Source organism: Elephantulus edwardii, unplaced genomic scaffold (assembly GCF_000299155.1).
Source record: "Elephantulus edwardii isolate Elephantulus edwardi_28Jun2011 unplaced genomic scaffold, EleEdw1.0 scaffold00094, whole genome shotgun sequence".
NCBI lineage: Eukaryota > Metazoa > Chordata > Mammalia > Macroscelidea > Macroscelididae > Elephantulus > Elephantulus edwardii.
The window spans coordinates 9,143,929-9,155,977 of NW_006399844.1; the positions used below are offsets into that span (position 1 = coordinate 9,143,929).

At 37.3% G+C, this 12,049-nt stretch overlaps 1 protein-coding gene across 1 annotated transcript in view; it reads left to right on the forward strand.

Annotated features, from left to right (window-relative positions):
* Positions 1-5,404: 5,404 nt before the first annotated feature.
* Positions 5,405-12,049, forward strand: part of EFCAB5 (EF-hand calcium binding domain 5) — a 114,698-nt gene continuing 108,053 nt past the window's right edge. Inside the window, exon 1 of the mRNA XM_006891079.1 lies at positions 5,405-5,901. Coding sequence (XP_006891141.1) covers positions 5,522-5,901 — 380 coding nt within the window. The 5' untranslated portion in view covers positions 5,405-5,521. The remainder of the gene's footprint in view (positions 5,902-12,049) is intronic.

Consider the following 12,049-nt stretch of genomic DNA (forward strand, 5'->3'; position numbering starts at 1 on the left):
CTAACATACTTTGGACATGTTGTGAGGAGAGACCAGTCCTTGGAGAGGGACATCATGCTTGGTAGGGTGGAGGGACAGTGCAGGAGGGAAAGGCCCTCTATGAGGTGGATTAATTCAGTGACTGGGGCAATTTGGATGGGTGTATCGGAGATGGTGCGACTGCCACTGCACAGAGCAGAGTTTAGGGCTCTTGTACATAGGGTCGCTATGAATCGCAAGCGATTCGACGGCACATGACGACAACAACAACAACAACAACATTACCTTTGCATTGGGAGCTCCAGTGGCTTAGTGGCAAGGAGCTGAACTGCCAGCCCAAAGGCAAGTGGTTCGAATCCACCAGCTGCTCCACGGGAGAAAGATGGGCAGTATCCTCCCATGCAATTTCCAGCCTCTGAAAACCTGCTAGAGTTTCAACTCTAACTTGGTTCTGACCCAACAACAACCTTAGTATTGCTTATTTGTCACAATTAATGAGCCAATATTGATACATTATTATTAGTTAAAGTCCATACTTTATTCCTATTTCCTAATGTCCTCTTCCTGTTCCAGGATACTATGTCACATTTAGGTGTCATATCTCTCTCTAGTCTTCTCCTGATGCTAACAGTTTCTCAGATGTCCTTGTTTTTTATAATCTTGACAGTTTTGAGGGACATTTTTGTAGACTCTTTGTTAATTGGAATTTGCCTGATGATGATATCTTGATTAGACTGGAGTTAGGGGTATTTTAGATGAAGACGACAAAGGTAAAATGCCATTCTCATCACATCTTGTCAAAGTTGTATACAATTAACACAACTTCATACTCTATTGGGAAAGTCTACTGTCAGGGACCTCTCCAGAGTACTGAAGAACAATGCCATCAGGCTGGAGACTAAGGTGTGCCTGATCCAGGCTATAGTCTTTGCAATAGCATGCTATGCTTTGGAGAGTTAGATAGTGACTGGGGATGATAGAAAGAGAATTGATGCCTTTGAGCTGTGGTGCTGGAGAAGAGTGTTCAATATACCATGGACTGCTAGCAGAACAAACAGGTTCATCCTGGAGAGGGTGACTTCAGGCTGCTTCTTGGAGTCAAGGATTCTGAAGCATCGTCTGACATACTTTGGGCATGTTGTAAGAAGGGTCCAGTCCTTGGAGAGGGACATCATGTTTGGGAGAATGGAGGGACAGTGCAGGAGAGGAAGACCCTCGATGAGATGGATCAATTCAGTGATTGGCATAGTGGGAGTAGCTGTGTCAGAGATAATGAGGTTGGCACAGGATAGAGCAGGGTTTAAGGCTCTTGTACATAGGGTCACTATGCGTCGCGTCTCGACAGCACATAACAACAACAATATACTGTTGTTAATCTTGTTCATCTGACTGAGGTAGTATCTACCCAATCTCTCCACTGCCAAGTTACTCTTCCCCCCCCCATTTGTTGTCGTTGTTGTTGTTGTTATGTGCCACTGAGTCGCTTGCGACTCATAGTGACCCTATGTACAAGAGCCGTAAATGCTGTTCTTTTTTTTTTTACCAGAACATCATTTAAGTTTATTTCAGATTTAACAGCAACTAAATGCTGTTCTATTCTGTGCCAACCTAGCCATCTCAAACGCACTCATTCCCACCACTTCAGTCACATTATATACTGAATTTTGGGAAGATAATCTCTATGCATAACCCACACCTAAGGAGAGGGGAGTTACTTAAAATAACTTATCTATTCTCCTCACTTACTTATTTATTCAATATTTGTATCATATTGGCTGTTTACTTTAACCCAATACAACTGATTTTATTTTGTTGTAATTGAGTTGTTCCATCTATGGTCATTAAGAGTTTTTTTAAAAAAATTTAAAAATAAGTTTTTTTGGTTTACTCCTGTATCCTTTTGATGTATCCCAAATGTGTGTGTGTGTGTGTGTGTGTGTGTAGTTTTGCGTTTCCTTACATTCTAATCCTGCACAATGCTTCAGGTTAATGTTGTATATTTCCTGCCCTAGTTCTAGTCCTGTGACACTGATGTGCCAAATGAGATAATGGTTACCCATGGTAGAAAGTGTTTGGTGGAGCTTTCCGATTAAAACAAGCTTAGAAGCAGGAGTGGCATCCACTTCTGAAATGGCTTGCCTCCGGAAACTCTAGGAGCAGTGTTCAGGCCTTTCATTCATAGGGTTGCTATGAGTCGTCTATGATTCGATGGCATCTAACAACAACAACAGTCCTAGAGTTAGGGTTTGCCAAGGAACCCTGTTGTTTTTTGGGGGAACTTTCCCCCTTCCTAACATCCATAAAATTCTTATTTCCTTTCATATCTCTGCCCTGAGGATATTAATTATGATTCTTTTAGAGACTCTGCATTTGTTCTCTCAAAATCAAGCAAGTCAGAACAACTCAGAGCTGACCCGCCTGAGAATTTTCAGGGCTGTTGATTGTGCTGGAGGAGATGGCCCATATTTCTCCTGTGCAGCCAATGGATTGAAATGGCTCGAGAGGCACGGCCTTTGGGTTACCAGAGCGGCTCTCTTCAGGCTACTAAATCAGTAGTACCTTGGTTCTAGAAACACCATTCTCTAGAGTGGTACTAGTTATTGCATTTATTGAATTTAGTGAAATATATTTTTCCTATATAGTAATTCTTACATGTGTGCTTATTTGCATTTAAACATCCCTGTTTACTTTTCTGTGGATATAGTTTCTGCTTTGTAGCCTTCTCCCAGTGATTGTGGAGAAGGGGTACAATGCACAGACAATGGAGCCAATATTTCTTTATATATGTGTGTAAATTCTGTATAAACATTATCCTCCCTGTCTAGCTAAACACCAATGTTTATAGTAGTTATCCTAATGTTTAGTTTAGCTGGTGATGAAGGTACTGGGAAAGGTATACCCTAATATCTATATATAGGTGTTTTTAAGCTTGTGGTGCTTCAATACAATGAAATATTAGATATTGCTTTTCTAAGCCACTATTTTTGCAACTCATCTTACTATATCCACCAAGCTCCAGTCAGTTCCAACTCATGCAAACCTTTACTGGGTTTCAGAGGCTGTAAAGATTTGCAAAAGGATATTTTTCTTAATCTTTCTCCTTCAAAGTGGCTAGTGGATTCAAACTTCCAACCCTTTGGTTGGCAGCCCAAACACTTAATATAGTACACGTCCAGGACTCCTTAGATGAATGTGTTGTTGTTAGGTACTGTCCAGTTGGTTCTGAATCATAATAAGTCTATGTACAACAGAACAAAATTAATTAATAGGATTATAAATGTGAGATGTTTGTGGCCTACCAAGGAGACTGAATAGTTTGTTGACAATGTAGGTAAGAAATGTGGCACCTTTGTGAGATGAGACCGTGCAAATAAAGTATATAGAGTGCTAGCATGGGGATTGTTTAGTTTTGTCATCTCTCCCCACTTAAAGCTAGCCATTCTAGAGATGGTATGTAGGGATCTCACTGACATTAAGAAAGAAGGGCCAGGAATTAAGCATGCCCTTCAGACTTGAGACACATGTGCTGCAATTCCTTGACTCAGGAGACAGAGATATAAAAGTAAGTGAGATGGCACAAAGCAGTGGTAGAGAGATGGTGGCAGTAGAGTCAGTATAAGACAGAACTGTGGGTTCCTGGCCCACAGAACCAGAGTTGAGTGCCTTTGGGGCAGGAGACTTAATGGTGCAGTGTGTGCTTTTGGACATTTTTGAAGGAGCTGAGCTTTCCATCCTGCGGACCTAGGATGCTTAATGGAGCAGGGTGTTTTCAGGGATACTTAAAATAGCAAAGCTAAAAGAGCTTTGTACCACTTGCTCAAGCAGGACAAGCATTCAGATTGCAAAGCTGTCAAGCAGGAGTGCTGTGGGAAGGACAATTGGTGTCCAAATTGGTGGGAAAGGTGTGGAGTACAGAGGCGAGGCTTTTTGACTTCATAGAAATTGTTCTTAGGCTGCTGTTGGTACTGTTGATGGGAATCTTCCCCCTGGGCAGTTAGAGGATGGCAGGACCTTTTGCTCCAGCCCCATCTTATATTTGCAGGTGGCTCATAGCTGCTCCCAAATTCACAGTGGTTTCCTGCTGTGTCTTTTTAATTTGATAGACATTTTCCTTAAGTCAATCTAATCATGTCAACTTTCCATTTCTCAGAGACTTCAAAAAAATTCTGACTCATTAATATTCCTTTCTTGATTTCCAGAATTCTTAATAAATCAAAGAAAGGAGAAATTCTTGCCTATTGTTAGAGAAAAAATTAGGACAAAGATATTTTCTCCTCTTAAAGCTCTGTTGAGATACCCAAGAGGGACTGTTGTTGTTATTGTTAGGTGCCAACAAGTCAGCCAGGACTCAAAGCGACCCTGCGGACAGTGGGCCTGACATTGCCATGCCCTATGCCGGCCTCATTGTATTGTACTCAAGCCCACTGTTACAGGCAATCTGTGAATCCATCTTACTGAAGGTCTTCCTCTCTTTCTCTGACCTTCCACCTTTCCCAGCAGGATGTCTTTTTCTAAGGACTGGTCCCTTCTTACACAAGGTTTTCCTTTACATTCATTGACCCTAACAAGGTTACCTGTTTATCACTAGAAAAATTAAGGGTAAGGGGAAAAGGGATAAGTATGACAGTTTTTTGTTGTTTTTAATCTGGTTTCATGAAATCATTCATATATATTTTGTTTTATAACACTGATTGCAAGTGATCAATGTCATTTACTTCAATGTCTCATCACATCCTCATTGTGTCTTGCCTTTCCATTCACCCTGTCCATCCATTCATCCATCCATCTGTTAATCTCTGCTCTCCCTTTTCATCCCTGTCAATCCTCCATGATTGTTTCTATCACTATGACAAGTTTTGACTAATCTTGTTTATTCCCTGATGTTAGGATTTAGATCTAGTTTCCTAGAAATCAAGTGATTTCCATGTGCTACAAAATTTAGGTTCAGTTGGCAGGTGAAAGATAAGGAAATGCCTGCTGAGTATCAAACAGGTATATTGGAATACATTTCTTCGCACTTCAATATTTCAAGCCGCTCATGTTTTCATTTTATAAATGAAAGTGGACCATGATGGTAGACTGACAACAAACACCTGTCTATATTTTCTCCCCACCAAAACAATTAGAAACAATTAACAATAGAAACAAGGTAGTCAATTAAAACGAAATCACCAAACTGCTGAATGATTTCTGAACAGGTTAACAAATAATTTTCATTGTTAAATCACTGCTGTCTGCTTTTCTGTTACTTTCAGTTGAAGACACTTTTGTATATTAGACATACCAGTAGTTAAAAAGTTATTTTTCTAATAATATTCTGAAGTCTTTAGATTACGTTTTACTTTTTTTTTTTTCAGAATTAAACCGTGAGTGGCAGCCAGACTCTTCAATAAAGCAATCTACGACTGTAGTCTCAGAGAATATTGCTTTTAGAAAATCTGACAATGTGACATTCAGAATAGATACCACTGAAGAGAAACCAAAACTAGAACAACCATGGAGGAAGAATCTTTTCCAAAGAGTGGAGGCAAGAGCACAGGCAATGCAGAAGAAAATAATAGAGAAAGAGAATCTGAAAAAGGAGCTAGAAAAGAGGACTGAGAAAAAACTTGATAAGGATAATTTGGCCAATGAGTGGTTTAATACTGAAAGCACAACAGTAAGTTCTCGAGCATATTTGCTTGACAAGCTTCTACCCACCTTAGTTCCTGGAATGGAAAAAATGTTAATGCAAGTAGAAAAGAAGACACTTTTCAAAGACACTCATTCTCCAGCTAAGTTTGATCCAATTAATTTCCTAGGGGAATACTTAATGAGACACAATCCTAATTATGCCAAAGAAAAAATGTCTGGTTACCAGAGAGTGATGAGAAAAGTCACAGAAGATTTGAAGGTCCATGTTCCTGACACAATCTGCAATAGGTACCGTTTTGTCATTGTATGATGGTTAAGGGTGTGTATCAACTTGGTTATGCCATGAATCTCAATGATTTCACAATTAGGTGATAATGCAGTTGTATTTGGCAATTATATGATGATGTAATCATCTTCAATAACTAACCAGTAAGAGAAGTTTCGTTGGGGGTGTGGCCTACATTCTAGCTACCTATCTGTCTATCTACTTATCTATCTGTGGATGTTCTAGTAAAGCTTGCTCATTTACTCTAGATCTTGCTTCTGGCTCAGTTAGTGGAAGTTGCTAGCCTTCACAGCCTGTGAACCAACCTCCTGTTATCTTACCTGTCCATCTTGAATTTGGCAGGCCTTGCACTTGCATGAGTCAGGAGAAACCTCCAGCCTCATGCTTGTTCCAAGGGTTTGAAAGTTGCCAGTTTTTACAACCATATGAGCCATTTCCCTGAGGTAATTTTATCTTTTTCTCCATATATATTTATCTTTATATAAGACATTTAAAAATATTTTAATGTTATTATTTTGTGTGTGTGTGTGTGTGTGTGTGTGTGTGTGTGTGTACTGTCAAATCGGATCTGACTGGTTTATTCGTGTACTTTTACCCCCAGCTTCCTCACTCCACCCACTGAATTCTTTGATCCCATGATTCCCCACCTCTCCATCCTCATACCCCTTGCCCTTCCCCCTTCCCCCTTTGAATGTCCATACAGATCTCATTTGTTATCCTTCTGTTTTTATAATAATGATCTTCTATAATATCTGAGTTAATTCACTCAGCATAATACGCTCTAGCCTCTCCCATGTAATACAGTATTTTTTGAAATTGTTGCTCCTGGGTGCTGCATAGTATTCCATCATGTGAATACACTACAGTTTCTCAATCAAGTCATTTGTTGATGGACATTTAGGCTGTTTCCATGTTCTTGCTGTTGTGAGCAATGCCTCTACGATCATTGTTGTACAAATCTCTGTATCTGAATTCTGTTTTTCTTGAGGTATGTTCCTAGTAGTGGCATAGCTGGTCATATCAGATCTCTATGTTCAGCTTTCTGGGGGAACACCTTCTGTCTTCCAGAGTAGCTGTGCCATTTTACTGTCCTACCAACTATAAAACATATTTTTATATAATATATATGTGTATCTTTTAAAAATTATTATACTAGTTTATTTGCAAAATTGGAATATATATCTATCTATCCATCTATCTATCTATCTTTTACTGGTTTTTCTTCTCTAGAAAGCCCAGAATAAGACAGTCATATTTTCAAGATATTTTACCTCTCCACTTTATTTTTTCTCTTTTTTTTTAATAAAATTTTCATTTTATACTGGTTTACTTACTAAGTTGGTATACATTGTTTTCACACTATCTCTCTACTCTGAAAAGCCAGGAAAACAATAATATTATCATGATTAAAATATGTAGAATTTAAAGGCAGTAATTTCATATTTATTTTAAATGCATTTTTAAGTTATTGCTAAATGTGTCACTTTCCATGAGTCACTGTAAAGAATAATAATAAAGTGTATTAAGTAAACTCCTTATAATCATGGATTTTATTTAATAAGTTCTCAAGAACATGTTTTTTATTGTCTCTTGGTTGTTTTATTTTTTTGTTTGTTTGTTTGTTTGTTTTTGCTTTTGAAAGTCAGCCATGTGAGATCAGGGAATTTTTAATTCCATTTTTTTTCAGATAGACAATTTATTAGCCTTGAACAAATACCAACTTTACAAAAAGTTACACAATAAAAAGTTATTATTTCATTCTATCACCATCTATCTGATACTCAGGTGTCTGTCACAAACCACTACCATTCTCAGTTTTCTGTTTTAATAATAAAATTCTTATTTTATACTGGTTTACTTACAAAGTTCATATACATTGGGTTTTTTACACCAGATCTTTTCCATTTCCTTTACCCACCCCTCCCTCTACCCATAAAATTGTGCAACCCTATGATTACCTCCGTGCCCATGCTCACCTCTCTGCTCCTACCTTCCCTCCCTTAGATCCTCATACCCGTCTTACCAGTTATCTCTCTACTTCTACAATAATGGTCTTATACAGTATTTGTCCTTATGGGACTGCATTAGCTCACTCAACATAATGCTCTCCAGTCCCTCCCAAATTATGTAGTAATTTACAAAATCATTGCTTCTGCATGCTGTGTCGTATTACATCATGTGAATATGCCACAATTTCTCAATCCATTCGATTGTGGTTGGACACTTGGGCTGTTTCCATGTTCTTGTGATGGTTAATAACACTGCTATGAACATTGATGTACAAATCTCCATCAATTCCAGTTTTCTTGGGGTATATTCCAAGTAGTGAAGTAGCTGAGTCTCATGAAATTTGTATCTTCGGCGTTGTGAGGAAACAGCAAACTGTCTTCCAGAGTGTTTGTATCGTTGGGTTTTTTCTTCTTTTAATTTTTTCTTTTTTTTATTATTATTTTTTTGTGTGTACCGTCGAATTGGATCTGACTGGTACAGGGGGAGATTTCCCCTCCTTCTCCAGCAGAGCATCTGGTAAATTTGAACCACATACCTCTGGGATTGTAGTGCAGTATATTCTGCCACCAGAGCTCCCTGGTTGTATCATTTTACAACCCCACCAACAGTGTATAAGAATTCCTATTTCTCCACATTCTCTCCAGCATTTATTACTTGTCTTCTTAAACTTTGTCGCTACTACTAGGATGAGATGGTATCTCATTGTGGTTTTGATCTGCATCACTCTTATTGCCAGTGACTTTGAGCATTTCTTCATGTGTCTGTAGAGCATCCAAATAAAGATATTACTCTGTGAAAGATCTTTCCATGTCTTTTGCCCTGTTTGTAATTGTGTTATCAGTCTTTTTCTTGTGGTGGCCCTGTTGGATTCTGTAAACTTTTGATATGGCACCCTTGTCTGAAATGGTATTGCCAGATGTTTTTTCCCAGTCAGTAGGTTTTCTTTTCACTCTGTTGGAAAATGTTTTTAGTGCACACAGGGATTCAATCTTTAGAAGGTCCCTTTCATCAATTTTATCATCTCTTTGTTGTATATTTCTGCCTGTATTTGTCAGCCTTTTTCTATCACGAACTAGGCCTCATGGTCTGCCACAGACCACTACAATTCTCAGTTTTCTGTAGGTTATTTCAAAGTTTCCATAAACCACAGCAAATATAAATTCTTCATTTTCCTCCTTTTACACATAAGTGTGTGATATGAATTAAAAATATTTGCCCTGTTTTTCTGTTGCCATTTATTTGTCCTCTGTCATGCTGAAAGTTTATTGTTTTTCTGTAGTCAGATTTGTTAATTTATTTTATTTCCTGGATTTTGAATCATAGTTGCTTTTTAAAAGTTTTAAAATAATTCTCCCATATCTTCTGGAATTGGATTCTGTTGCTAACCAACCAATAATAAGGCAAACACACACTTTGAATTGGAAATTTAAGGCTTATTTGAGGCTTTATATATTTTCTTTTAAAATAATGATCCATTTGACTTTTGTCTTAGTGTAGAACATAAAATATCATTTTTAAAAATTTTCAGTTGAAATATTACATTTCAAAACATAGTCACCAATGACCGAAATTTTTAATTATGGAGGCAGATTCCCTCCCCCCTCAGATCTTCAAAATAAGAACCTCCAGGAAAGCATTTAAAATTATTTTCACAGTAGACTCTTATGTACTCTAAAAGTTCAAGATGAATCATTAGAGAAACTAAATCAGTGAACTTAGTACTGATGTAATGTGCCAAGAGCATACAGGGAGTAGAGTCATTAAATTTAATAAATAGCTTGAAGAATATTTCCTCTGACCATATGTTCTTGCAAAGCAATAAATTGGATTTGTGTTTAAATCTATTTCCATAAATAACACTTACCACTTGGGAACTGTTTTCAAGGCTGTTTGCTAACTGACATATTAATAAACCTTTCCTCCTGTTAGGAATACGTAAACCTTAATTAGTGTATTAAATTGTAGGCATTTATTAATATCAAGAATAAAAATAATGGATATACTAGGCCTCTGGTCTGGATTCTGTTGCCAAACCCATAACATAAGACAAATGTTGACCAGAAAATTGGAAGAGACAGTGGAAACATGGTAAGAGTTCTTACCAAGCACCACTGCTATTGGAAGTTCATGATAGAGTCAAAGGAATCAAAGATGCTCTTTTGTGTGTTCAGTACCATTTTTAGGATTAGAATTTCTTCTCTTTGACAAAAATCCAAGATCTATACCTAATAAATGATAATGTCAGACAATGTGTAGAATATTTAGAAATCGCAACAAGCATACCCTACTCTCAATATCTTTTAATAGAAATCTTAGATGAGCAGCAGTCTTAGCAAGGACTAGTTTTGCTTTAAAAAATTATTATTCATTTCAATGAAAATTTACAGAGTCTTTGGATTTCCATTCATTTATTGTTGCTCTTTTCTCTCCTCCCAACCCTCCCCCCTAGTACACTACCCTCTTGGAAAAGTAAAAGACAAATTCTTTCATTGTTTTAAAATCCCTCCCCCAGGTCCACTCCACTATGCAGCCTTCACGCTGGACTTCTGTCATGACAAAAATACCTAATCACATATCCCTTTTAAACAGTTTTCTCCCTCATCTGTTTCAATGCAGTATACTTTATTGACCCCATCTTTCTCAGTCTCCCCCAAACTCCGAGGTCAGTTCTGTTTTACAACAGTGGCACTGTGCAGTATTTGTCCTTTTGTGATCGAGGTACTTCATTCAGCATTATGTCCTCCAGGGTCATCCATTTTGAATAATATTGCATGAGTTCCTTGTTTTTAAATGCAGCATAGTATTCCATTGTGTGAATATACCACAGCTTCTCTATCCATTTGTTTTTTGATGGGCACATGGATTGTTTCCAACTCCTTGCTATTGTGAACAAAGCCACAATAAACATGGGTGTGCATATATCTGCTTGGATGTCAGTTATGGTCTCCTTGGGATATATTCCCAGTAGTGGAACTGCTGAGTCAAATGGTATCTCTATTTGTAACTTTTTGAGAAAGTGCCATGCCACCTTCCACAGTGGTTACACCATTTAATACTTCCACCAACATTGAATAAGGTTTCCAGTTTCTCCAAAACCTCACCAGCATTTGTTGCTTGCTGTTCTGTTAAATTTTGCTATTCTGACTGGGGTGAGATGATACTCATAATTGTTTTGATTAGCATCTCTCTTAGAGCTAGGGATTTTGAACATTTCTTCATGTGCTTGTTAGCCATCTGAATGTCTTCTTTGGTGAAGTGTCTGTTCATATCCTGTGCCCTTTTTTTCTATTGGATTATTTACCTTTATCTTGTTGTGGTGATTTGTGTTCTTAATTCATTAAAGATGTCACAGAAAGTCCCCAACTATAGCGAGGTTGTCAGAATGGAACGCTGTTGTAAGTTGAATCTGACCTAAGAGAAATGCCTCATTATTATATATTTCCTTTTCATTGCCTTTTATTATCAGTATCTTTATAAGCCTGATCTTTGTCTTTGGAGTTTGGAAACAGTACATCTAAATTTGCAAATCTATTTTAAAATTGTATGTAACAAATTTATCAAATTTTTACTTAAATAACATACACTTCTCTGTTTGCCAACTATTATCTCCCACTACAAGTATTTTCATAAACATGCAATACTAATTTTTTTTATGTTCCTGTAAAAAAATTAAGATAGTGTTCACATGAGGAGGGCATGGTTGACAAACAAATATGGAAGAACCAAATTAATTTGTAAAACTATGGTACACAATAAAATATACCAAACCCCCCCCAGATGGTTGTAAGTACAGTATTGTAATAGGTCATAAATCAAAGACTCTATGTATTTCAGAAAAATGAGAAGTTTCCTTACAAGTGTTCAGAGTTGGGGGACAGGGAAGAAAAGATTTTTGCCCAGTTTATCTTGACAGTATCTTCTGCAGATAGTAAGAAATGCTCCTTTGCTGTAAATTAGCACAAACATTTTCAGCCATCTCATTCCTAGGACACACACAGAAAGAGAATACTAGTTAGTGAAGACATTCCTTACTTATTTTGAATACGTTTTTTTTTGTTTGTTTGTTTTCTTTAATTATATTTTATTAATTTTCATAAACATTTACAGAGATTTTGGGTTTCCATTCATTCATTGTTGCAC